This window comes from Natator depressus, chromosome 1 (assembly GCF_965152275.1).
Source record: "Natator depressus isolate rNatDep1 chromosome 1, rNatDep2.hap1, whole genome shotgun sequence".
Taxonomy (NCBI): Eukaryota; Metazoa; Chordata; order Testudines; family Cheloniidae; genus Natator; species Natator depressus.
In genome coordinates this window covers 323,909,809-323,936,582 of record NC_134234.1, presented here as the reverse complement: position 1 = coordinate 323,936,582, position 26,774 = coordinate 323,909,809, and the positions used below count along the sequence as shown (strand labels likewise).

Genomic DNA, 26,774 nt, shown 5'->3' with positions numbered 1-26,774 from the left:
AAATAATTACTTGCCAAGGGGGAATTAGAATTTTGAAAGACAGGTTTACAATCTTCAACAGACAAGAAAAACAAAGCCAACACAAGGCACAGAACAATAGTTCAGGAAATGGAGAGTTGGGGAACAACTAGTTAGGAGAGGATCAGGAGGATTCCTCAAAAAGAAAAGGAGTACTTGTGGCACTTAGAGTACTTAGAGACTAACAAATTTATTTGAGCATAAGCTTTCGTGAGCTACAGCTCACTTGAGCAGTGGAATTCCTTAAGGAAGGCTTTGAAGGAGGAGAAGGAGGGTGCTTGGTAGACAAGGCGAATTAAACTGTTCTTATAAGGGGCAGAGTGATAGAAGGCATGAGTGTGAAAAGAAGACAAAGAAAGCCATGTGGACAGTGGATTGGGGAAATGAAGGAAGAGGGCGGAAATAAACAGACATGTAATTGGAATGGGAATGAAGGAGACATAGAGGAGAGTACTTTATTCGTAATACCAAACATCAAATGGTATCAATTCCCTGGAATCAGGTTTAAACAAAGAAAGAACCTGATTTACTGTAACAAGAGTACTTTATTCGTAATACCAAACATCAAATGGTATCAATTCCCTGGAATCAGGTTAAAACAAAGAAAGAACCTGATTTACTGTAACATACAAGAAACCTGCACAATATAAAGGGAAGTGTGCTTTAGTGATTTAAGTAAAGAACTGGGAGCCATGTAATCCTGGGTTCTAGTCATGTCTATCACTAATTTTTTCTGTGACCTTGAGCAAACCACTCAGTTATTTTGACCTCTCATAAGTGGGGATAACAATACTTATAGCACTTCACAGGTGGCATGCCTTTAAACACCCGACTCAGTTTGCTAGGCCTCCAGCCTCCTAAAACACACCTCTTCAAACAGCCTACAAATCCCAGTTACTCCTCAGTGAAGATTACAATAAAATGGTGGCACTACCAGATATGTGTAATAGTCTGTTGTTTGTTCACACTTCTTCATGTTGCTCCTTAACCTTTCCCTGTATTGTACTTGTATGTTGTCTATCTAGTTCAGAGGCGGCAAACTACGGCCCGCAGGCCACATCCGGCCCGCAGGACCGTCCTGCCTGACCCTTGAGCTCCCCACCCGGGAGGCTAGCCCCCAGCCCCTCCCCTGCTGTTCCCACTCCCCTGCAGCCTCGCTGCCGTGCAGGCAGCACTCTGGGCGGCGGAGCTGTGTGCTTCTGCAGGGCAGTGCGGCAGCATGTTTGGCTCTGGCCGGGAGGCGCGGCTGCCAGACATGCTGCTCTGAGGGGCATGGTAAGGGGACCGGGGCTGGGGGTCCCGGGGGTCAGTCAGGGGACAGGGAGCAGGGGGCAGTTGGATAGGTTTGGGAGTGTCAGGGGGCCTGTCAGGGGGCGGAGTTTTGGGGCGGGGGGGGTCGGGACGGGGAGCGGGGGGGGGGTGGGTTGGATAGGAGTGGGAGTCCCGGGGGGACCTGTCAGGGGATGGGGGTTTGGAGAGGGGTTGGGGCAGTCAGGGGACAGGGAGGAGGTGGGGTTGGATAGGGGCGGGAGTCCCGGGAGGGGGCGGTCAGGGGACAAGGAGCAGGGGGGGTTGGATGGGTGAGGGGTTCTGAGGGGGGCAGTCAGGGGGCGGGAAGTGGGAGGGGCCCAATAGGGGGTGGGGGCCAGGCTGTTTGGGGAGGCACAGCCTTCCATACCGGGCCCTCCACACAGTTTTGCAACGCCAATGTGGCCCTTGGGCCAAAAAGTTTGCCCACCCCTGATCTAGTTAGTAAGGTCCTCTGGGTAAAGGGACTATATTTTTTTCATGGCTATAAAGTGCCTTGCATGTTGTGGGTGCTGTGCAGATAACAAATACTCACATACACAGATACAGCCAAACAGATGTAGTACTTATGAAAGCTATAAATGCAAGAACTCTGAGTACAAATGTTAGCAACACCCTGTATTCTGTACATAGAAATTTAAAATGTTGTCTTATTTTTATTTTTGTGCAACCATTTTAAAAGTATTTCTTAATTTGATTTTCTATTGCAATATTTTTAATTCTTGTCATCACTGTTTTGCATACAGACCTCTAATGTGAGCCTTTCATGCAGTAATTTAATTTGCTCCAAGGAATCATAAGCGATTTTCAATTGCATCTCCATCTTTTTTAAATTTCTCAAATCTCTATCTTTCTCTCTTTGTTTAAAAATCAGATTATCATGCTGCTTTTGCTTCTCCAAGAGACAGTTACGTAAACCAATTTCCAGACCAGCCCTGCATAGATATATAGAATATTTCAGAAAGAGAAAACCTATCCAATAGATGTATGCAAACAAACATGACCCCTTTACATGGAGTTTGGAAAAGCATTATGGCAGCTGAGCAGCAAAATAAAATAGAAAAAACTATCTTGTCGCACATTAATGGCCATTCTCCTAAAACATAATGGGTGAAATCCTGACTCCATTGAAGCCAATGGCAACACTCCCATGCTTTGTTTCAACAGTGCTAAAAAATTACTCATAGTATAAGAGAGAAATTATTTCTATTTCTTAAAGTGAGAATTAAAATGTATATTTAATATCTAAGGGAGTCTAAATTTTGTTCATTTGTAAATTTCCATTTATCAGTTCCTCCAATCTTCTTTAATGCGAGATACAAACAGAAAGGGCAGAAGGATTACTGCTAAAGGTAAGGCTATTATTACAGGTATACATCCTTCCCCACAAAGAAAGGAGAAAATTGAAGCTGGCTAGATTCAGGCATAATATCTCCTAGATCTGAGATTTGAAGCATTATAGCAGTTTATATTGATTACCAGATGTAGAGAGACTGGGATTTATAAGGGAGTCTAAAGGAGCTGGCTGCCCAAATCCAGCTGGAATTCAATGGAATGTGGGTGCCTAACACCCTTATTCTCCTTTGAAAATCGCTGGGCTAGGTTTTCTGAGCCACTAAATTCACTTTGCATTGCTTACTCATTTAAATCACCTGGAGAAATCCCCTAGGGAATTCTCCCTGTGTAGGGGTAATCCATTGTTCCCAGCTCTCACGATGTTATTACAGTTCTCATGATTTCTGCTGTTCTTCTTAAAGTCACAGCTCCCAGAGCCCAGTGATTATATGAGAACCTCAGCATTCACTTCAAAACAATAAGCAGGTTTCTAGCCCTCCTGGTTCCAAAGAAATGCTTGAAAGCATGATCAGCATGAACCTTAATGGGTCAGAAACCAGAAAGCACATAAAAAAATCCCAAATGTACTATTTTTAAATAATATCATGATTTGGGGAGGCATGACTCAAGATGTTTGAACACTTCTGGTTGGTGATACTGGGAATCTCTGGCTGTTGTAAAGCTGGTAGAGGTGGCTCTGCCACCCCCACCCCCCCTGTGCCAGCTTTGCCACCTGCTTTTGCTGCCTCTTCCACCAAAGCTGTGCTGCCCAGTGTAAGTGGGGAGGAAGGATGTCAGGGGTCAGGAGGAGGTGAGTCAGGTGGTGACCATGTCAGAGGCGAATTGAGGGGAGGAGATGTGGCAGAGCAAGGCTCTGCTATACCCAATTCTTTGCTGGAGGCAGGTCTTCTGCAAGCAGTGTAACTTAAAGCTGCCCCTCCCTACTGGAGTGGAACAGAAGAATCATGGAGCCACAAATGGGCCTTTGTCAGCACCCCTCTCCTCTGAAACCAATCTTTGCTCAGGCACAGTGGAAGATTGTCATCAGCCTCCGTCTTGTGGATTCTCATTTCGGGCCTGATCCAATGTCCACTGAATCAATGAGCTGTTCCATGCAGTTTAGTGGGCTTTGGATCAGGACCTTACTGCATTTCTCTCTTGTATGATAACATCAAGTTTTGATCACCAACATAACTCAATGAACAGAAATTATATAAATCCATGGTGAAATTAGAGTAATGTTAAATAGTGTGATTTTATGAAGTCAATAATAAAGCTATTTAAAGCAATAACCAAGAAAAGAATAATTCATTCAGAATAGATGAGTGCTCACCCATACCATTTCTGAATACATGGCTGATGCCTTCTATTCTAACCTGTCTGCCAGGGCTGTTGCTTCATTCTCTTTGCTCATTTCTAGTAACTTTGTCAAATGGTTGAATTCTCGCTCTTTGCTTTCAAGCAAAGCTCGTTTTCCATCCAATTCCTTCATTACATCTTCCTTTTCTTCCAATACTTCTTCACTCTTTTTTTCCATTTTTTTAAGGGCATTATTTAACTCCTGAACGTGGTCAACGAGAATTTTTTTCTTCTTCTCTATATCTCTGAGAACACATTTTAAAACAGTATAATATCACATCTTTAAAAATGGATCCAGCTCTAGAAATATAGACCGAAGACCAAATGCTTTCATTCCTGCTGCAGTGAGTAGAAGCAGAACTATTGCTCAGCATCTCTTCTGCTACAATTGTTCTGTTGCCCTGGACAGGAGTCCTCATGGCTATGGGGATAGTATTCGGAAGCGCATTTTGCTGCTCCTCTGAACTAGGGCATCATGTACTCTTAGCTAACACTTGTTGGTGAGAGCATGCCAAGTGACTGGAGGATTGAATTCAGATCACTCGCTCTTGATGACTTGTTACAGTGGGCAGTTCTCCCTTTTGGGCTTTATCCATTCTCTTCTTTCACTTGAGCACCACTACAGCACAAGTTACAGTTTAGGTTCAAATGTGTATTTTTGCAGTAAGCCATTCCCAAATCCATAGCTAAGCCACAGTCCAGCTTGGCAATACACATGTGAAATCAGTTTTTGTACAAAGAAATTAGATAACTAGAAACACAAAAATAGACAAAGAAGAAAGAAAAAGAAAAGGAATGTATAGTTTTTTTAATTAAATAATTGAGCAGAGGCAAGGAATTATTTACAAAAATGTAACATCAGAAAAATAATTAGAGGTAGAGAATGAAGTCAGGAGATAGAATAAACTTCAGTGTAATATAATAGGTTAATAAGGTACAAAGCATGCTAACTTAGGACAGCAGTTTGGCCACTAGGTGTTTTAAGAAAAGGTAGCCAAATTGCAATTGGTTGCATTTCAAAGAAGTATGCTTTTCCTTGACCAGTATATCTCATGCTTTACTGTACCAATTACCCAACATAGAAACAGAGAAACCTGCCATTGGCAGCAAAAAGAAGTGTGTAAGGAATAAGGAGGAAAACATAACAGATGATGAGTGGATATTATCTACCCCATTTAAAGCATTAGACCAAATAATTTTTATAGGAAGACTAGGATCAGAGCACTGTAACTAAATACTTGCTCCCAGAAAATCTGGATGCTCTGGTAATTTCACAACATGATCCTCAGCTGGTGAAAACTGATGTAGTTTTATTGTAGCCAATGGTGCTATGCTAATGTTCAGCATCTGAGGACTGGCATGTGTTTAAAAGTGCTAGGTGCTAGATTACACCATCAATTTAGATCTATAGTATTGTTCCACATATGAAAAAAAATCTGTGGGATATCAGGTAAGATCTGTGTAGTATCTGATATCAACCATCTCAATATGCAGAATTAACAGACGTTTTTATGGTTTGTGACCAAAGGTTATTCCAAAACCTTTTTTATTGTTGTTTTCAAGTCTAAGATATGTTTCCCTGCTGATGCTATACCTTTTGACTCAGTTTCATGGATATTGCTCATTAAGTAGATTATGGACACACTGTATCTGCATTGATCAGAATTTTGTATCAAGAACTTAAACTTTGTTAGTTGTCTCTATACCGAGATATTACTGAGAAAACAAATAATAAAAATAAAATGAAAAGATTTTAGTTAGGTACATTTAAAAACATACAATGTTTTGCGTTTTATCTTGTCCATATCTTTTCCAAGCTGGAGAGGAATAGCATGGAGGCGGACTAGCTCATCCTAGTAATAAAACAGAAATGTTAGACCAACAGGCTCTAAATTTCACATAATTTCAGAGAACTAACATTTTCTTTGAACTACTAATATGACCCAGAACAGAAATGTGTGTTTTTCAGTAACATGAGTTTGTCCCACAAAAGAACACAGCTGCTATTTTTATTACTGACTAGTGCACCAGATATGCAAAATTATATTTGCAAAACTCACAAATAATGTACATATGCTATAAATATATAGGCCTAGATTTTCAATGTCAAGGAGCACCAGAAAATCTATCTCCAATTCTTAGGGCAAATCTGTTCTGACCAGAGCTCAGAGAAAGCCACAAAACACTCTAAAAATGACACAAAATACCTTTTCTATAAATACATATTTCACATTATTAAGGTCCAATATTTCAAGATCTGACAGGTCTGGAAAGAAGTGCTGTGTGTCCTTCTGAAAGACTGGAAGCCCTGCTTTTCCAATGCTATTAAGCTCCTATTTCCAGCCATCCTGGTTCATGAAATATCTGACCTCAAACCTTTCACCGATCCACGTCTTCTGAATTTTACCTATCTTAGGTCTCAAGCTTGTGTGTGTGTGTGTTTATTGAAAGTTACTGATTTCATTTTCATGATGGAAAAATCAAAAAGTGTCAGCAAAACTGAAAATTTCCTGTATAAAATTTTGCAGAAACTACATTTTCCATCAAAAAAGATTGACTGAAAATTCTTGACCCGCTCTAATTATAACTCAGAATACTGTGTTCTGTCTTGTTCATTAACATTTATATACCTGAAATTAGCCTAAGAGTTCTGACCATTATGAAAGCTACTTGTTGTCAGTACTATGCCTATAATTTCCCAGAGGGCTACTTGTGGGAATGGTATAGCAGCATGATACATGATTATTGATTAAAGCTGTGTTTTGTTATGTCATGCCTTCTGATGGTAGTACATATTCGAATGACAGTAGAAGTATTCAGAATATTCAATGTGTTTCCCTGAGTGTGCGCATGCACACACACACACTTATATACTCATTCTTGTGTTACTTTTAACTCATCCTGCTGCTCAAGAAGTTCCTCTACTTCTTTCTGATCTCTTAACATCAGCCTTTGCTTGGATGTCACATCTTCCTTCAATGCTTTAATTTCCATTCTCCTTTGGATTGTTTCTTTACGGAGCTCTTCACAGTTTTCTTTCAACACTTTTGTTTTCTTTTCTGTCTCCTTTAAAAGTAAAGTCAAAGATCAGGTATCTCAAATTTGTATTGGTTTTGGGGGAAAGTACATTTCTTGCTTACAATTGTTAAAAAATATTGTATTGTTTGTTTAATAATTTCTGGATTTTCATTAGAGAAGTGCACCTTTTCTTTAAAAGACTGAGAAGCCTGAATGGACTATGTATTACTTTGGTATTTTTGCATATTCACATGAGTTTAGTTTTCCTATTTCACAATTATGAAAACTCCTAAAATTCTTTGGTTCCATCATATTTCCACCAAATTTTCTTTTATATTTTGTTGTAAGATAAATTTAAATTTTAAAATAAATATAACTCTTAAAGATATTTTCTCATATACATACATACTGCCTCAGGTCTTCCAACTGTTCTGATGATTTATTTCTTTTATAAGTCTTGGCTTGATAGCCCATAAGACCTCTATTCACCCATAGAACAGATTCAAACAAGCAGCAGCAGTGCTAACTACCGCACACTGCTCCATCATCATGTCTCAACTCTGACATGGAAGGACAACCCTATTAGTGAGAGCAGAAGTTAAATTTTCATGTCTGTCCAGACTTTGGCCTTTGTGCCAATAGTCGATTTAACATCAACTGTAATGCTCATTTCAGAAAGGCCACTGTATAGCCAGTAGATGCTAAATTTTGGCTACTACCAACCTGGGCTTGATTCAAAGTGGCAAACTAAAAGTAAAAGCCTGGAAAATTCCAGTAAAAACTATTACAATCCTTCAACTGGCTTCTGTTGGTTATTATATCGTGCTCTCCGCCAGTACCCAGCTCACGCCGGGGAAGCTAATGATCCAACCAGTGGACCAAATTCAGTGATGAATCCTGGTTATGTGTCACCTGCATCACATTGCACATACGATAAGAAGACTTGGTTTTAACTGGAGGACCAGAAGCTCCAATAAACTGCAGTGCCAGGAACCTCTAAGTCAATAGATTCGCTGCTCTAAACCTGGTCAGCCAGCTGGAACCAGAAGAACCATCTGCAATGTTCATTTGGATTTTTCACCAGGAAAAGCTGTACATCCCACTATCCCAGATACTGATCTTGAATTTGTAGTTTTCACATGCAGAATGTTATTTACCTTTTGTTGCAATTATTAATTGTTGAGTGTTTTTTATTCAAAATGTGCAAGAATTGCAGAATCAGGCCTTTAATGAGATGATGGGCAATTTTATGAAACAAACACCACTGCTATTGTTTGAATGGAAGAAATATAAATTCTGAGCACAGTGGGAGGATTAAGATGATCAGAAAAGCAAGCAGTATATAAAGACCTCTTTTATATTTTGTGGAAAGGGAATAATATTGTAAGAAAGGATTAAGATTAGTTCTTCTGAATGATATATGTATTACAGTATATGATATGAAATATAATTTGTTACTACTTTACTCCTTGGGGATTCTGCACCAAATTTTTTAAAATTCTGTGTACAATATTTTAAACTTCTGCAAAATTCTGGGAATTTATTTAAACTACAATACAATGGATGGAGAATGAGAGTGGGGAGCACTGGAGGAAATTTCCCAACACCCTTTGTCTAATAATAATGTAGCTAAGTTTGATCCTTCATTTCTAGTTATTAGTCAACAAATATATGCAGCCATATGCTCAGTATTACAATCATAGGTAACTGAAGAGCAAATGAGGGCTGGGGTATCAAACTTACAATTTGTATTGGCTACTGACAGTCTCCAGAAAGGTCAGTAGTAAACAGTTCATGGAGCACATTTTGAAAGGAAAATTTTTCAGTCTGAAAACTTAGACCAGTTCTAATCACTAAAGCACCATAAGCATTTATAAGGCTATACTGTCTGTGACAAAGCTCTGTCTTTGGCTCCGTGGGTCCTGCGTTTCCTGGCGGATTTCACTAGCCTCAGAGGCTCACTGTGACCCTGCAGACAAGGGTCACAGTCTACTGAGCCATTTTCATCATAAGCCAGCAAGGGAGGTGAGGAGAAGTTATCCTTCCTTGCACCATCTCTATTGTCTCCCAGTCTCAGTGATTAATCAGGGGGCAAAGGTGGGGGGGGAGCCCGGGCCCACCCTCTACTCCGGACTCCAGCCCAGGGACCCTAATAGTATCAGCTATGGCAGCTGACCTTTTAGAAACATTACATGTACAATTCCCTGGGCTACTTCCCCCCCCAGCAGCATCACTTCCTCAAGCTCCACTTCACCCTTACCTCAGGGCCTCCTTCCTTGTGCCTGATATGGTGTGTATTATTCAGCCTCTCCAACAGTGCAACTTCCTCCCACAGCTCCTGACATGCACTCCCACCTGACTAACTGGGAGGCTTTTAACTAGTTTCAGCCAGCCCCTGATTGGCTTCAGGTGTCCCAATCAACCTAGCCTTCTCCCTGCCTTCTGGAAAGTTCTTAATTGGCCCCAAATGTCTTAACTGACCTGAAGCAGCTGCCATTTCACTTATCCTGGTACCAGGGATTTGTTTAGCCTGGAGTTAATATATCTATCTTCCACTACTTTTCTATAGCCATCTGGCCTTGCCCCATCACATGTCATTTACAAAAAGGCTCCTTTACACCACCCTCGTTTGCTTACTTGCACACACGCATGCATGCCCAGCCCTGCCCCCCAGTAGTGAGTGATGTCTCCCCCACATGTATACACAATCTCTCCTCCCCTGCGATGATCTATGTCTCCACCGGCCGCTCCTGGCTGCTGGGGAGGAGTAAGTGACTGCTCTTGCAGCTTCCTTTTGCTTCCCCTCAGAAGTCATTTTTCTGCAGAGAAGCAAAGCAATCTGTGGATGACATGACTTCTGCGACCACGGAGTGGCGTGGAATTCCTCCAGAAGTACTACTTCAATATTTGCCCTATGAATTAGTAGAATTGTAATTTGAACAGTTCTCTCAGGACATCTATCCGTACATGTCTTTATAAGTTAAATGTTTTGTGTTTGTCTTAGGGTTCTCAAAAGTGAATTACACAACACAGCCTTTCCTTTGAATTCTACCTCTTGATTTTTCCACATATTCCAGATGTTACAAAATCTACTGTTCTAGTTTTTACAATAGTATCTTCATCTGCATAGTTTTCTTATTTTACATGCTATCCAACAGGACTCAAAACATGACTTTTTTTAGTGAGGTGTATTTCATACTTACACCTTGCTTGGGGATTCTCTCATATTCCCGTTGCAGGAGTCTTTTGTCTTCTTGTAAACTACAGAAAAATCATCATAGAGATCAGCACATTGACAATATGCAAAGCAATAAAAAGAGACCTTTAACAGTCCATGCTATCCAACATTAAAAAGTGATGTGAAATAACATCTGTGATAATTTGGATACCATTTTAAAACTGAATTTAGGTCAGTCTTACCATAATATTGATCTAGATGTTATAAGGGTATGAAAAACAAATTTCATTATATAGGTACAAGTTTCATTGCAGAATCTGGTGCATAAAGAATAATCCAAATATCAACACAGAATTAGAGCACAGATACCTAGAGAGACCTCAGAGATGTTTTTCATATCTCAGGGCACTTTCTAAACTCTTTAATAAAACTGAAATCAAAAACATGTGGTTTTAAAAAAATAGATATTGAAGGAGATAAACTGTAGAAGAGCACTTACTAACAACTGCATGCAAAAAACTGTACACTTTAGCATAAAGACTATCTTCACCATCAGCATGCTTATCATCATCTTTTTCCAACACCAAGCATGGGTAGGGCCAAGATTATAAACAGATTCCAACCAAATCTATTCTGAGCCGCCATTTAACCCAGTTGGGGTGTTGCCTGGATGGTTTTATATAGTGTGTTATACCATTGTCTCCTTGAACATCCATGTCCTCTCTGTCCAGGCATGCTTTTGTTGATTGTAGTCACACAATGTACTTTCAGGTTTCAGAGTAACAGCCGTGTTAGTCTGTATTCGCAAAAAGAAAAGGAGTACTTGTGGCACCTTAGAGACTAACCAATTTATTTGAGCATAAGCTTTCGTGAGCTACAGCTCACTTCATGTGAGCTCACGAAAGCTTATGTAGCTCACGAAAGCTTATGCTCAAATAAATTGGTTAGTCTCTAAGGTGCCACAAGTACTCCTTTTCTTTTTGCAATGTACTTTCAGTCTTCTACAGGTATCATAATTTGTTAGTCTATTTAGTCTTGTCATGCCTAGGATATGGTGCAATCACCTCCTTTCAAATGTTTGCAGCTATTTCTCCAGATGCTTTGTCAGTACTCATGTTTTACAACCATAAAGTAATGTGGGTACAATGAGTGTTGTATTTAATCTGGTCGGGGTGAAAGTAGGCCGGTACAGTGTACCAGTAAGAAGTGGCTGCTGGTACCAGCCTGTACCAGCCGATGTTAAAGCGCTATCATGACAGTGCTTTAAGGACCCTCCTTAAAGCACTGCCACGGCAGCGCTTTAACATTGTTTCCTCGTTTGCCCCCCTGGGCCACCGACAGGGTGTGGGCAAAAGGGGCAGCTGCCCTGGGGCCAGCAATTTAAAAGGGCTTGGGGCTTCCGGATGGGCTGGCTGGGGGAGGCTGAGCCCCAGCCCTGCCCCTTCTGCCCAAGGCCCCACCCCTTCCAGGGGCCTGGATTCGAGCCCCCATACTGGTAAGTGCTTAATGTTACTTTCACCCTTAAATCTGGTTTCAGCTATCATGGACACTGATTTCAGGTTCTAGTCATTTTTATTCAGCCATGTGAATGTTCTACTGTTGATGTCATCTTCATAATGGTTGTCATATGTTATGATTGAAGGCTGCAGGTTTGTCACAGTGGAAAAAATGTCATTGATACTATGATTTTTCTTTGTGTCCATGGCTTTTTTTGTGTCTGGGATTTTTCTTTGTGTTCAGGATTTTAACAAAGTGCATTGAACTTGACTACTTGAAAAATGTGGTTTTAACAGTAGCATGCATTACATAAAATTATGTTACATAATTCACGTAACTATTAAAAACACATTATATATTTATGTTTGACCAGCTCGGATGCCTTCCTTAGCAGCATTACAAGCACGGTGCTATGTTGCAAACACAGAGGATTTAGTCTACAGCTATGATGATGATGAGGAGTAAAATATCAAGCATAAGTACAAGGGAGTGATCTGCCCAATATCCCAAAAATATCTTTCATGAAAGTGGAGGTTTATTATTTTGTTCTACATGCAACATACCAGGAGATAACAGTCATAAGGGAAATTGAGATAAAACATTTGGAGACAGCATCCCACAAATGTAAAGCAGAGGCTTGGAAATCTGAAAAGAGCAGTAAACAAAACGTGCAAAAATATGGTGTCTAGATGTTTGAGGTGAACAACTCATAGACAAACAGATGAACAACTTCATAGATGGACAGAGCTTTTTAAGCTTACTGAGGCTTTCTGTGCAGTGAATCTGACACTGGAAATCCTTGACCGTATAAGCCTAAAGAAGTATTTAAAATGTAACCTGAGAAATGTTGGAATCACACCATGTTTGAGCCATCTACAGCATTCCACTTGCCAAGAGTATTTGATAATCATGTAAATGAAATTAAAGAAAAGCTGAAGACTTGTGATGGGATCAGCATTGTCACTAACAAGATCACAGATGCAGAAGATAGATATGTTCTCAACATACTGGCTGTTTTAAGCAAACCAGAATGTGAATGTGAAGTGAAATTAAACATAATTCTGTTGGACTGTGTAATGTTAGACTCTGTGAACTTTAAGACAGCTAGCCAAGCAATATGGAAAACATTGGTTAAACATGAGGTTTCCTTTGACTGGATCACTGTTCTTGTATCAGACATGAAATATATATGAAAAAGGCATGGGAGTTGGAGCATTAAGAGCTTGTTTCTGAATGCTGTCCATGTGACCTGTGTTACCTGTTAAACTTAGCTGGGGACATGTGGCATAAAAACCTTGAAAAAGAAAATGACCTGATTGTCATTACGAAATGAACATTTAAAGCCTGCCCAGCATGTAAAGCTCACTTTCATATGCACTTGGAGGATAAAAGAAAAAGTCTGTACATTACCCTTGTTCCAGTTATAACGTGCAGAAACAGCTGGTTTAACATAGAATATCAGGGTTGGAAGGGACCTCACGAGGTCATCTAGTCCAACCCCCCGAGTCCTGCTTTAATGCTGCTTTGTTTCACTTAGCCCACACAGAGGACTACATTTAATTTTTTCAAAAGTCTAGAAATCATGACCTATGAGGAAAGCCTGAAAAAGCTGGATTTGTTTCCTGTGATGGGTTGGATCACAGAAATTCTCTGGGAGCTGCCACCTGATGTGCCAAGACTACTTCTGCTCCTGCTTTCCTGCCCTGCCAGCTTAGGACTCCAGCACCCTGCCTGATTTGAACCAGACCCACTAGCCTGCTGCAAACGCAGACCCAGGTCTGAACCACGTCCCCTAACAGCTGTAGGCTCAATTGAAAGCAGCTTACAGAAGTGTTCTTGTCCTTGACACTCAGATGCCCAACTCCCAATGGGGTCCAAACCCTGAATAAATCTGTTTTACCCTGTATAAAGCTTATACCAGGTAAACTCATAAATTGTTCGCCTTCTATAACACTGATAGAGAGATATGCACAGCTGTTTGCCCCCCACAAGTATTAATATATACTCTGGGTTAATTCAAAAGTAAAAAGTGATTTTATTAAATACAGAAAGTAGGATTTAAGTGGTTCCAAGTAGTAACAGACAGAACAAAGTGATTACCAAGCAAAACAAAATAAAACCCGCAAATCTATGCTAATACAGTAAGAAGCTGAATACAGATAAAATCTCACCCTTAGAGATGTTTCAATACGTTTCTTTCACAGACTGGACGCCTTCCTAGTCTGGGCACAATCCTTTCCCCGGTACAGCTCTTGTTCCAGCTCAGGTGGTAGCTAGGGGATTTCTCATGATGACTGCCCACCCTTGTTCTGTTCCACCCACTTATATATCTTTTGCATAAGGCAGGAATCCTTTGTCCCTCTGGGTTCCCACCCCTCCTTCTCAGTGGAAAAGCAACAGGTTAAAGATGGATTCCAGTTCAGGTGACATGATCACATGTCCTGTGAGACCCTCAAGCCTTCATTCCTCCCAGCCTGACTCACAGGAAGGCCTACCTGCAAACAGAGCCATCCACAGTCAATTATCCTGGTTGATGGGAGCCATCAAGATTCCAAACCACCATTAATGGCCCACACTTTGCATAACTACAATAGGCCCTCAAGAGTTATATTTCATATTTCTAGTTTCAGATACATTTATACAAATAGGATGACCACACTCAGTAGATTATAAGCTTTGTAATGATACCTTACAAATACTTTTATAAAATCATATAGTGTGCATCACAGTTTAGTCTGGAGAAGAGAAGACTGAGCAGGGACATGATATGTCTTCAAGTATGTAACAGGTTGTTATAAAGAGGAAAGTGGCATCTTTAGCTGCTGGCTTTGTAAGAGAAAAAATAACTTTTATTGTAACTATTTTTCTCACCAATTAGTGCAGATACATACTCTGCAATTGCTCCCTAAGAGTAGTCAACAAATACAGCAATGGTTTGTCAGCCAAAGGCAGCTTGGCAATTGGCACTGCCAAGAGGGGGTGGGGGAAGAGGTGGAGGTGATCTTGGAAGGAGAGTCACTCAGTGAGGCTGTTTAGGATCCAAAAGTTCTGAGGAACAGATACCCATAATTCTCTAACATCTGTAGCATTTTTTGTCCCAGGAATTTGGGGACAAAATTCATAGGTGCTATAGCTCTTGAACTTATTCTCCTCCATGCATTTTTGCAGAAGAGGGAATTTATGGGTCAGACGATCAAAATCAGGAATAACTTTCAGTCTAAACATGTAGAATTATGTGTTACAGTTGATGTTTGCTGAATTTTCCCCATCTGCTTAATTTGCTCTATTTATACTGTATCTTATGTTATTTGAGAAGCTAGAATTCTTCTTGGTTCTGCTGTCTGGACATGGAATCAGTTATGTATTGTAAAAGTTTCTTACGGGATATTCATATGCTGCAACTAATTGCTCTTCAGATATGGAAGTAATGGAAACATATGGTTATGGCTATAACATTCTGTTGCACTAGTGAGTCAGAACATCCTGATGAATTAGTAGGAATGTGTTCGTATATACACATCTAGACATAAGATTATTTAATAAAAGAAAGGAAGACAAATTGGGGCCATAGTACAAGATTTCAGATGGCATCTTTCGTTGATTGCTTTGTAACAGAAAAAATTACAACTCATACTGTAATTATTTTCTCAACAGTTAGTACAGGATACAGACCTTAAGAAAATAAAATAATAATATGTATTTAAATTCTGACTCTTCAACCATTGCTCCTGCTGAGTAACACTTAAGCACAAGAGCAGTTTCATTGTCTTCAGTGGAACTACTTATGCCATTATGAGTGAAGCTTGAAGAACTAGGACCGAATTTAGTATTATTTTTACAAGTCACTGTGGGCCAGACTATACGTGGCCCATGCACAGTGCGAGTGTGTGTAGTGAAAACAGTGCAAAAAGCCTTTGCCATCACCCCTTATGTGGCACAGGGACTTTTCCTTCTGTATTCCCCTGTAATGCACAGCACCCCAAAGAGGGGTAGGGAGAATGTAAGACTTGCCCGTTGTAGACAGGTGTAGCAGCCAGTGTGTTCTCCCCAGGTTCTGTGGTGGGGCTCTGTACTGCTCCCCCTACTATGGCGCCCAAATGCCACAACCGAACCCTATAATTTTCCCTTGGGGGTACTTTGCTATTTGAACACAAATGAATGAATATTTTCACTTACACAGCTGAGTTATTGGGGTTGTCTAAATACATAACTAATAAGGGGAATTTACAACCCTGAGGCACTTTAGCTGGATATCTAGTAGAATTGCTTGGGCTTGCATAATCACAACAGCATTACTGAAATCCCCATTCTGAAAATGTACCCACACCTATATTTAGCTGCCACCAAAACTAATTAAATGGGTATTGCAGTGCTTGTTAGCTGGCTAGGCCAGGGAGTGTCCTCTTTAAAATCACCCCAGGAGGATCACAAAGACACTCTTAAAACTGTAGGGGAGAAAGAAGTTGGCACAATTTTCCTTTCTCATCACAATCTTCTCTCATGAGGACAGATTCCTTTGGTACCATTGTAAGTTCACAACAAAAGCTTTGTCATCTTAAGGTTAAAGGATTTTAATACCTCAGGTTCTGTGGCAACAGAGGGTTGCAAACACAAAAGTTATAATTCCCTTGAGTATGCCCACTGCTTTCACGAAAAGCAAGTCCAGGAGCAAGAGAAGGAATAAGAGAAGAGATATTAAATATTAAGTTTAATTTAAAATATTAAATTTTAAAAAATTAAAATCCAAAGATGAAGTAGAGTCAAACTTAAAATACTTCATTTACAATATTAATTTCATATACACATTACATTACATGTGCACTCATGATTTAGCTGTTTATTTCAAGTTGCATAAGTCTAAGATTTCTCTCTGGCTTCATTATTCTCAAACGGTATTATTTTACTTTTCTAAAAGTTATTGTTTGGCCTATTCTCTAGCCTTTGTAATTTTAGCCTTACTGTTTAGCCTTAGCCTCTGTATATTGTAATCTGTCTGAGTCAGGTCCTAATTTTCATAACTGTCTGTAAAACATGTAGCATACTGCTGGTGCTACACAGATTAATAATAATATACAAAGGAAATAGGCATCAGACTCTCTAATTCTGTTTTCTATAATGTCCTTTGGTGAATCTGTTCTTCATTTTTACATGCTTATAACCCTAATCATTTTGGCAACCAGAACAACTCATACACAATCAAAAAGAACAGAACCCTTAAGCCTAAGCATTTGTGTTAGAGAATGCAGACACTTGTTTTTCATGCTACTTTATTCATTTTCATGCCAATGACTACAAATGCATGCAAAACTAATGTAGATACAGTTTGTTTAAACACACACACACACACACTTAACTGAAATGAGTTCCAGACTTTACCCTGAGAGATGTCTACAGCTGCAAACTGCCATAAAAATACAAAAATAAACTCAAGAGTGGTTAGGGAATATAAATGGTAGTTGTTAACAGAGATCTGTTTTAGTTAATCAATAAACACAATAACCAGAACAGAACATATTAAGCCATTGAGTTCAATCCTGCAAGGTGCTGAGCACTTCAACTGCCATTGACTTTAGCTGAGAGTGTTCAACAGTCCACAGAAGGTGTTCAGCATTTCCCTGGAACAGGCCCTATGTCCATAACGTGAATGTATTAGAGATGACAAGACACAAGCATGAGATTTCTGGAAGACTTTAAAAATATGCTTAGCTTGCACATGCTGAAGAACACAGTCAAGGGACTAGTTGTTCAGGCTTACTTACTTGCTGTCTTTAACAACCTTACCTTGAACTCCACCAGATGAAAAGTTCGTAGTAGGAAAGTATAGAGAAAGGCTTACCACTTTGCCTTTAAATCAGTTACACTAAACTGAATGGCTAATCCTGAAATAATTGCCAGAGGTTAAAGAATTTTCCAGACTTGTACAAAATGTCAGGTCTGATTCTGCATCCCTGTCTCACATTGAGGAGTATTTCTGTGAGTAGCCCCGCTGACTCCAGTGGCACTGTTTGTGTGACTAAGAAGTTACTCACTGTAAGGGTTATAGAAATAGCCCCTATGTTTGAAATGGAAATTATTTTCAAAAGAAAATATAGTCACATAAATCTTGTCTATTTTATACACCTTCCTTTTTCAATTCAATTGATTACTATTTAAAATACAATTTGTATCGTATTAGTTTCACTTCTTATTTCTGTCATGGTCTAGGAAAGAAAAGAGACTTTTTCTCATTTTTCACCCCACAAAAGTGGAACTTTTAACCTCATACCAAGACAGAAAAGTTACATTAGATTAGGGCTGATCTTTGCTGAATGCTTCCCTGATCCTTTATTCATCTGGTATTTTTTCTGTACTGTTTATTAGGCCATAACAGCCCTGGCTGTAAACAGAAGCAACTCCATTGCCTTGCATGGAATTGTGCCAAGACTAAATTTTATTACCTTCCCCTTAATTTATCACCTGTTAGTAAGGTTTTGTACATTGTGGCTTACATCTGAAAGTCAATTTCATCAATACCATTTGATTAAAGAAAAAAATATTCCTTTGCCATAATTTTAGCCTCCTTTAATCTCATACCTTTATGACAAGTTGAGCATGGAACTTCGGTGAAAAGATGCTGACACTAAGTAAGGTGCTACAGGAAACATAGATTTAGATTTACAATAAAAAGCTGAAAATTCTTTAAAATAGTTATAAAATAGAAAGTAAAAACCCAACATCTTTAAATACTGACAAGATTATCTGATAATTGCTCTGACGTATGGTATCAAATCAGAGGTCTTTATCAACTAGAAGATTTCAGGACATCCAATTTTTTTAATATAATTGGCCTGCAGCAGATGCCCCATGCTGCAGTGGCAGGACTTGTTGACATTTAGATTAGGCTGTGGACTAGCTTTTCCCCTCAACATGGAAATGAATGCTGATTTGCTTTCTGTTCTCTTTTCTGTGTAGAAAACAGTTAACTTTCTGTTCAGTCTGGTAGCAAAAAGGAGACATTCTTATTTCTGCCTATGAAGAATGAGGGAGTTATCTGTATTATATTTTATGACTATCATGTGCACTGCAGTTTAGATGCTTGATATTATCCTGCCTGACTACAAAGATAAGGTACCATAAAGGAGAATACAAACGGTCCTTGAGGAAACATTCAGGAAGCTATTAACTGGGGAATACCCATCTGCCTGGCTCCAACTAGACTTGCAAGGTTTATTCTTCCCAGGCCTGAACCTGGGATCAATGGGGATACTAAACCTTTGAAGTCCTCAGTCTATGAAGGAGAGGTGTTGGGCAGACAGCAATGGCTGAACATGAGTCTCAGGGTATGTCTACATAACAATTAAAAACCCACAGCTGGCCCATGCAAGCTGACTCAGGTTCCCAGGTTTGGGCTAATGGGCTGTTGAATTGCAATAGAGATGTTATGGTTCATGCTGGAGCTTGGGTTCTAGGACCCTGCAAGGTGGTCCCAGAGCTCGGGCTGCAGCCTGAGCCCAAACATCTACACCAGACTTAAACAGCACCATAGTTTGAGCCCCAAGAGCCCACATCAGCTGGCATGCGCCAGCTGCAGGTGTCTAATTGCAGTGTAGACATATCCTGAGAGAGAGAGAGAGAATGCTGGAGGGGTTGACTGTCACACCCAGCCCTGGAGTAAGGATGGTTGGGCTGAGTGGAACTTACTCAACACTTGCAAGGAAAGAATAAAGTGTAGGTAAGAACCAGGCATATAGGGCTTGCATAGTTTTATCCCTTTTCCCTGTTTGCTCTATTTGCAATAGAGGCGTTATGGCTCATGCTGGAGCCTGGGTTCTAGGACCCTGCAAGGTGGTCCCAGAGCTCGGGCTGCAGCCTGAGCCCAAACATCTACACCACACTTAAACAGCACCACAGTTCGAGGACCAAGAGCCCACATCAGCTGGCATGGGCCAGCTGCAGGTGTCTAATTGCAATGTAGACATACCCTGAGAGAGAGCGAGAGAATGCTGGAGGGGTTGACTGTCACACCCAGCCCTGGAGTAAGGATGGTTGGGCTGAGTGGAACTTACTCAACATTTGCAAGGAAAGAATAAAGTGTAGGTAAGAACCAGGCATATAGGGCTTGCATAGTTTTATCCCTTTTCCCTGTTTGCTCTATGCCGTCAGGTGAATAAAAAATATATTTGTTTTGAGTCACTTTAATCAGCTGCTGGTCACAGACTTCTGAAGAGAAGTTTTCTTGCAGGTGCCAAGTACAGTTGATTGTATGAAGTTTAACCCAGAGATCCAGTCCAAGAGTGGTTTGGATTGCAGGGCTCCACCCGACAGAGACGTGATGGAAACCAAGCCTGTCTCTTGAAGGGTGCACTTGATATGTACTAAAAGGGGTCTAAAGCACAGCACTCATTGTACTGTGACATTGGCAATGCATGTATTGATCTGAAGAGACTGTGACGAACCATATTAAACATGCTAACATACATGCCGATCCTACATTAGTTTATATGAACTTTCACTCATTAACTACACCACACCACTCTGTCCTGGCCACTCATAACACCACTCACTCTCCCCCACATTCCCATAGCCATTCACAAATGGTAGTTGTCAATCCTGCCCCTTTGGGTACATGCATGCATTTACACCCCTTACCTGCTTTTCCCCACTCACAACCTCACTTACTCCTGCTCCCCCATATATGCTCACTAACTCCTGCCCCACATTCACATATTAATTCACTTCTGTAGCCAACCCCACTGATTTCTCACTGCTCCACCAGACTTACCCCATTTGCACCATCTCTTCCCCCCCACCCCCGCCCCCGGCCCAGTTTGCATATCCCACTCATTCCTGGACAACAACACCCTCTCTCCCTACCCACAAACCCATATATGAAGACTGACACTTGCAGATATGTATGCCTGTAAGCATCGGTGTGTACATCACATAAAGAGCAGCCTTAAATTCTGCTTTGGGTACACATCAGATACCACACATGGTACCTAGGCATTCATACCCTGAGGAACGTGTGTGGCAGACAGACAGGACTAAGAGCCTTTTCCACTCCTGCACCTCTGCTTAGAGGCTAGGCACAATCTTGGCCCTTGTACTCTGGGAGAGGAATAGAGCTGGAGTACTCTGTTAGAGTAGGAAGCACAGATTGCCCCCTAGAAAAAGGTTTAGCTGACACTGATGTGTGCACTCCCTCACTGAGGTACGATGCCTCCAGGAGCTTGTATCAGTGCAGATTCTTCACTCCCATCCCATAATGCTCTTTAGACCCCACTCTAGCCCCATACACTGAATAAACAAATAACAATAAGCTTCTGATTACCATTTACAGTACACTTCTCAGAGAGTGACTAATCCAGAAAAGTATATTTCTAATCAAGCAAGATACTGTATGTAATTCACACAAAAAGAAAGTGTGAAAGAGACAGCAGAAACAAAAAATACACAAGGTCTGTTTCTGTAGGACATGGAAAAATGCTTTTCTGTAACGAGAGACGATATATAGGAGAAAAATATCATCCAGAGACACAAATTTAAAATATACCATCACTGTAAAAGTGATATGAAATTGATGAAATACTTGGAAGATATTGGGAGAAAGAGGTCAAAACCCAAATATTCTGAACAGCGCAGTTGTGACTTATTGGTGAGTTTTGATAAATATTGAATTTAACAATTATTTCTGGAAAATACAAGTGGTTTGGTTATCTCCTAACAAATAATTTTTTTCCAGATGCTTCCCAGGATGTTCCCTCATTTCTCCCCACATCCATTTGTTTCTTTTTCCAGGTGCCTTTTCCTCTTAGAGCAAAATTACCTAAAAAGAAAGTAATTAAGATATAGAATTGGCAGAAAAAATCTGTTCTATGCAATACATACAGTATCCCCTGCTACGCTTGTGGAAATGTACTTACTAGTAGGTGGCTTTCTATTAATCATCAGAGCATTGTGAACTTCAGATGAGCAGTTGATTTGTAAGCCATCCAGGAGCCAGGCCTTGAAATATAGGTGAGAGAAGTTGGGGTGCTTCAGTTTTCTGGATTCCTGCATCAGAAGATCCAGACTTAGAGGCAGGTGAAGAGGTGATTGCAGGGACAAGCAAATCAGATTTAGGAGCCATATTTGCCTCAGCCAAGCTATGAGAATAGTTTTAGCTTTCTCTTACTTCACTATATTCAGGAATTTGAGAAGTAATGGTGATTGTGGGAAAGCGCAGAGCAGCAATTGCGACCGGGAGTGGAGACAGCTGCAATGATTTCACCAGGAATTCTCCCAGAGAATCGGAGCTCAGACCATCCCTCAAGCAAAATTTGCAGCACTTTGTGTTGGTTGAGGGTGCAAAAAGGTCTATCACTCGGACGCTCCAGGTGAAGAAGATTTCCCATAGGATTGGGTTACTAAACACTCATTCACGGTGTTGGCAGAAATATCTGCTCAGTATATCCACTGAGTGTTCTGAAGACCTAGTAGATAAGTTGCTGAGATATCAATGTGGCAAGTTATGCACCAGTTTCAAAGCTTTATTGACTCTGCACAAGGATGGTGATCTTGCTCCTTCTTTATGGTTTATACACCGCATGGTAGCTCTGTCATCCGTCATGATCCTGACCACTTGTATGAAGGGTAGGAAGTGGCTGCATACATCTCGGACAGCTCCGAGTTTGAGTAAGTTGATATGAAGGCCCCCTCATGAAAAAGGAGGAACGGAACTTCCTGTTATAACCCTAAATTATGAGAAGGGTCCCCAAAAGAGGATTGAGAGGGGTGGAAGGTAGGGGGGGATGGAGATGAGGCAAATAGTGTAGCCTGCTGCAATGATTTCTAGCATCCATCTGTCCAACATGATCTGATCCCATGATGATCTGAAATGGGAAAGGTGACCTGCATAGGGGGAAAGGTGGGAGGGGGGAAGGGTTATGAACACAGGGTCCAAGGATAGTGATTCGTGGCTCTCAACCAAACCATCAGAAGTGTCATGGCTGGGGCTTGGGCAGTCAAACCAAGGGTCAGAGGCAGGAGTTGAGCTAAGTATCAGATCCAGGAGTCAAGCCAAGGATGAAAGCTGGAACCCGTGTCAGAGACCAGGGGCAGTGATCAGGAACAAGGCAGGTAGGCAGGAATCAGGAACAGGTCAGGAAAACAGGAACCAGAAGCAAGGCAGGGAAGCAGGATCCAGGAACAAGTCAGGAAAGTGGGGCTCAGGAGTCAGAAGAAAAAGAAGGGTCCAATGCAGCAGCCAGCCAGGAATTCACCCCGTTGCACAGACAACTTCATGTGCCTCTCTTTGGGTTTAAATAGGAAGTGCTGACCAATCAGGGGTTCTCGTGTTCCTCCTTTTGGGGCCCAAGGGAAGCCTCCCTGATGTGGCTTCAGGTTTCATGGTCTCTCCACCCAGTCAGTTGGTAGCAAGCAGGCATCAGTCAACTGGGAACCTCATGGATCCATGTCTGAGATCTGCAGGCTCATGACAAAAAGGACTGCTTTGTAGAAAAGGTTGGTGGGGTGATGGTAAGAGGGATTTTTCCTGTGGTACCTAAGCTTCTTCCTATGTGATTTTTGCAGGTTTTTTATATGTATGGTATTGAGCTGGACAAGATCTCTGGGCTGTCTGTGATCTGCTGTATTTCATTTAGGTCAGGAGCATCAATGCCCAAGGAGCAGATGAGAGCAACCCTCTTTCAGTGAGTGGAGGGACTCAGTGACGTCAATGAAGAGCTTATGGCCATCAAAAGAAAGATGATCTTCAGCCATGTTCTGGACCTCTCTGAGAAGCCCAGAAGATTGCAACCAATTAGCAAGGCAACCCTGCCTTCAGGAGAGGAGTGAAGGATACCTGCAAGGCTGTGTTGGGGTTCTTGCACTTCCTTTAAGGAGATTTGTAAGGACTCTGCTATCCTCTTCATAAGGTCCTAAAAGACCTTAAAGTCATCTGTGCAGAATGGGGGAGGAGGCATCACTGCCTCATCCAGGGGGAATTATATGCTGGTGCCTCTTCTTCAGCTCCCAGATCATGTTCCTCAGAGTGTTGTCATGTGAGGAGAGGAGAAGGCAGGATCCCGGTGTATCAGAAGATACTCCTCTGAGTGGGACCTCCTGCTGGAGGGAGCTCTGTAATACAGGTCACCATATCTGGTCCAAGGATTCCAAAAAGCCCAATGTGAGGGAGGATGGGGTATAGGTTGTGGGTCATGGATTCATCACTGCAAGTTTCTGGAAGCTCCTCTTCCAAATAGATTTCAAGGGAGGGAGGTCTCAATGGGAGATTTGTGGTACACTAAACAGAAACCTCAGAATCTGAAGAAGTATCCTCGCCCATTTCTGGAGGTGAGGAAGTGGAGGAGCTGCAGTGGTACCAGAGGTCACGTCAGTACTGAAGGTGTCACCGGAACCAGAGGTTGGGTCAGTACAGGAGGACATGCATGTGCATGAGGCATGGAGATATTGGCTGGGCTAATGGTACTGTCAGGAAATTCCTCTTGGTACCCGCCAGGAGAGGACAGTCAGGTTCTTGAAGGACTAGGACGTCCTTTGAGAGCAGGAATGTGCTCTGTCTAGGGTGACTAGATGTCCCGATTTTATAGGGACAGTCCCGATATTTGGGGCTGTGTCTTATATAGGCGTCTATTACCCCCTACCCCCTGTCCTGATTTTTCACACTTCCTGTCTGGTCACCCTATCTGTATCAGCAAGGTGGGCTGTTGAACATTCTGCTGTGATATAGCTGCCAGTCCTGGGGATTGTATAGCTGGGTGATCCACAGGCTTTCTAAGCTCCTGGCCTTCTAGCATGGGCAGTACTGGAGGAGCTGGTATCGAGGGAGTCAGGGTTGGTGCTGGCCTCTTGAAGGAGTCCTTATGTCTAGAGGGCTCCAAATTGGATACCAATGCTGGTATCAAGCATGTCTTCTTGACATGGGAAGCAGGAGAAGCCTTTTTCGGAAGTAGGTGAGACTTGGTACTGGAAGGGGTTAGGAGCCTCTGCTGTATCCACATCTGGACATGAGATCCCTTTACTGACCCACCTTTGGGGTAACTTCTCTTCCCTCATTGACTCCTTATCAGAGGACTTATGCCTTCTCTTCTTGGAATGCCTCAGGGGTGTAAACGCTGTCCCTTGGGACTTGGGCATGAGAGTTGGACATGTGGAGGTTGACAGGGCATTTGGATCTCCCAAGGCTGATGTGGGAGGGAGGGGCAGTAGTAGGGGGAGAGGAGTTGGGCTGTAAAATGGTAGCAGGCCCCAAGAAATGCTTGAACTGGTCTTCCCTCAGCTTTCTAGATTTGCTCTTGAAGCCAGAGCTGACCTTACAATTTGATGGAGTGCATGCTCCTGGAGGCAGCAAGAACGTCCATTACTGAAAAGAAAAGACCTTTTACAGGTCTGGTCTGGTTTGAACCCTGTGGTTTTGGGGCAGAGTGGAGGGCCCCAAACAAAGGGATCCAAGGTAGGCAGGAAACCCCCGCTACTGGGAAAAAAAGAATAGAGGGGTATCCCCCCAAATGCACAGAGTGCAAAGAAAACAAATGAAAAATAAAATAGATTAAATAAAATTGAGTAAGGAAAAAAAGAGTTAGCAAGCTAACTAACGGACACACAAGACTCTATCTCAGGCCACAGGCAGTTGAGAAGGAACTTGAGCAGCAGGGGTCCACCCTGCCTTATATACCCTCAGACCAGAGCATGAGGATGTGCAGGGCACAGGTGTGGACCTACAGACACTGCTTCCAAAAATCTCCAGTCAAAAGCGCATGGGTGGGCATGCACACCTGAAGTGAAGTGCCCATAGGGACAACTACTCAAAGAAGAATTATGGGTTGTATTCCATTAGCACATATATACACAGACACTTTTTTTTGGAAAGAGATAGCATTCGGTTGTAATTGTACTATAAAAGTTTCAAGTATACTACATGACAATTATACTTAATTTCTCTATGGAATAGAAGTGGAAAGATAATTTGAACACAGACAGTATTTTTTGCAGCCAAACCCAGCTATTTAAAATGTCAAACTGTACTTACAAGACTCAACCTTTCAAGAGAATGTCAAGCATTTATTTTTTCCACAACAAATGACTATATTTAGTCTTTTCTTTTGCAGATGGTATAGACATAGCTTACATTTTCTTTTTATTACTTTAATAGAGAAGGCTGAATATGTATTGACTTTGGGGTTTAAAAAAGTTAGTTCTGAAGGCAAACATATTTATCATATCATTTCAACACAAGCCCAATCGCTGAGTCTCAGAGACATTTTGCTTCATTTGTACTAAAAACAGTCCAAAAAATAGAAGTTTCCCAGTGAAACCTAATAATGGTGCCAGTTTGGTTAACAGAATGATGGGACAATATGCTCCACTAATAGTCTTTACCAAAGTCTGTAGAACACAGTGAAACAGATTATTATTTTAATCTCATATTTATATAGTACCTCAAAGGACTCCAAAGCACCCTATACATTTAAAATGATATACAAATTACATTCAGGAGTCATTACATCCACCACTGACATGTAGCCACCTCTGGGGAAAGTCATGGCAACTGTTTAATACGACACAGCAACACTATAACTGTTTAGAGGGAAAATAATGTTTCCAATCAAAGATACAGGGAGAAATGGGGTTATATTGCATATTACCTTTTTAGTGTTGAGTTATTTAAAAATTGCACAGAAGTGAACCTGAACATCACCTACCTGTTCAACCTGTACTGAAGTTCATACTCTCTTTCTTTAATAGCAGTATATTCATTCTGATATTTAAGAAGTTGCTGTCTCATCCTGGAGACTTCACTGGTAAATCCTTCTGGGAACTGATCAGCTTTTTCCAGTGCCTGTTTCTGCTGTTCTATTTCTACAGTGAAATGTTTGGCCTCCTGCAACAGCTGGATCTCTGACTCCTGTAAACTGTGTTAAATAAAAGTATTTAGGATCATGCATTAAAAAGGAACCAGAAAGAAACCTTGTAATTATATTATTGTATCTCATATGCTGACCTATAACATTTAATATAAAATGGGACACTCCCGGCACCCCTCGGAACATCAGGATCTCTCTCTTTTTCTCTGTGTCTAGGC

At 41.3% G+C, this 26,774-nt stretch overlaps 1 protein-coding gene across 2 annotated transcripts in view; it reads right to left on the bottom strand.

Moving 5' to 3' along the window:
* The window catches only part of CCDC146 (coiled-coil domain containing 146), a 125,035-nt gene that overhangs the window by 24,723 nt on the left and 73,538 nt on the right, over positions 1-26,774 (bottom strand). For both annotated transcript variants that reach the window (XM_074942537.1, XM_074942535.1), the window contains exons 4-9: positions 26,395-26,604; positions 10,242-10,299; positions 6,910-7,086; positions 5,800-5,873; positions 4,038-4,265; positions 2,075-2,261 (exon numbers count right to left, since the gene is read on the bottom strand). In XM_074942537.1, the coding sequence (XP_074798638.1) occupies positions 2,075-2,261; positions 4,038-4,265; positions 5,800-5,873; positions 6,910-7,086; positions 10,242-10,299; positions 26,395-26,604 (934 nt within the window). The remainder of the gene's footprint in view (positions 1-2,074; positions 2,262-4,037; positions 4,266-5,799; positions 5,874-6,909; positions 7,087-10,241; positions 10,300-26,394; positions 26,605-26,774) is intronic.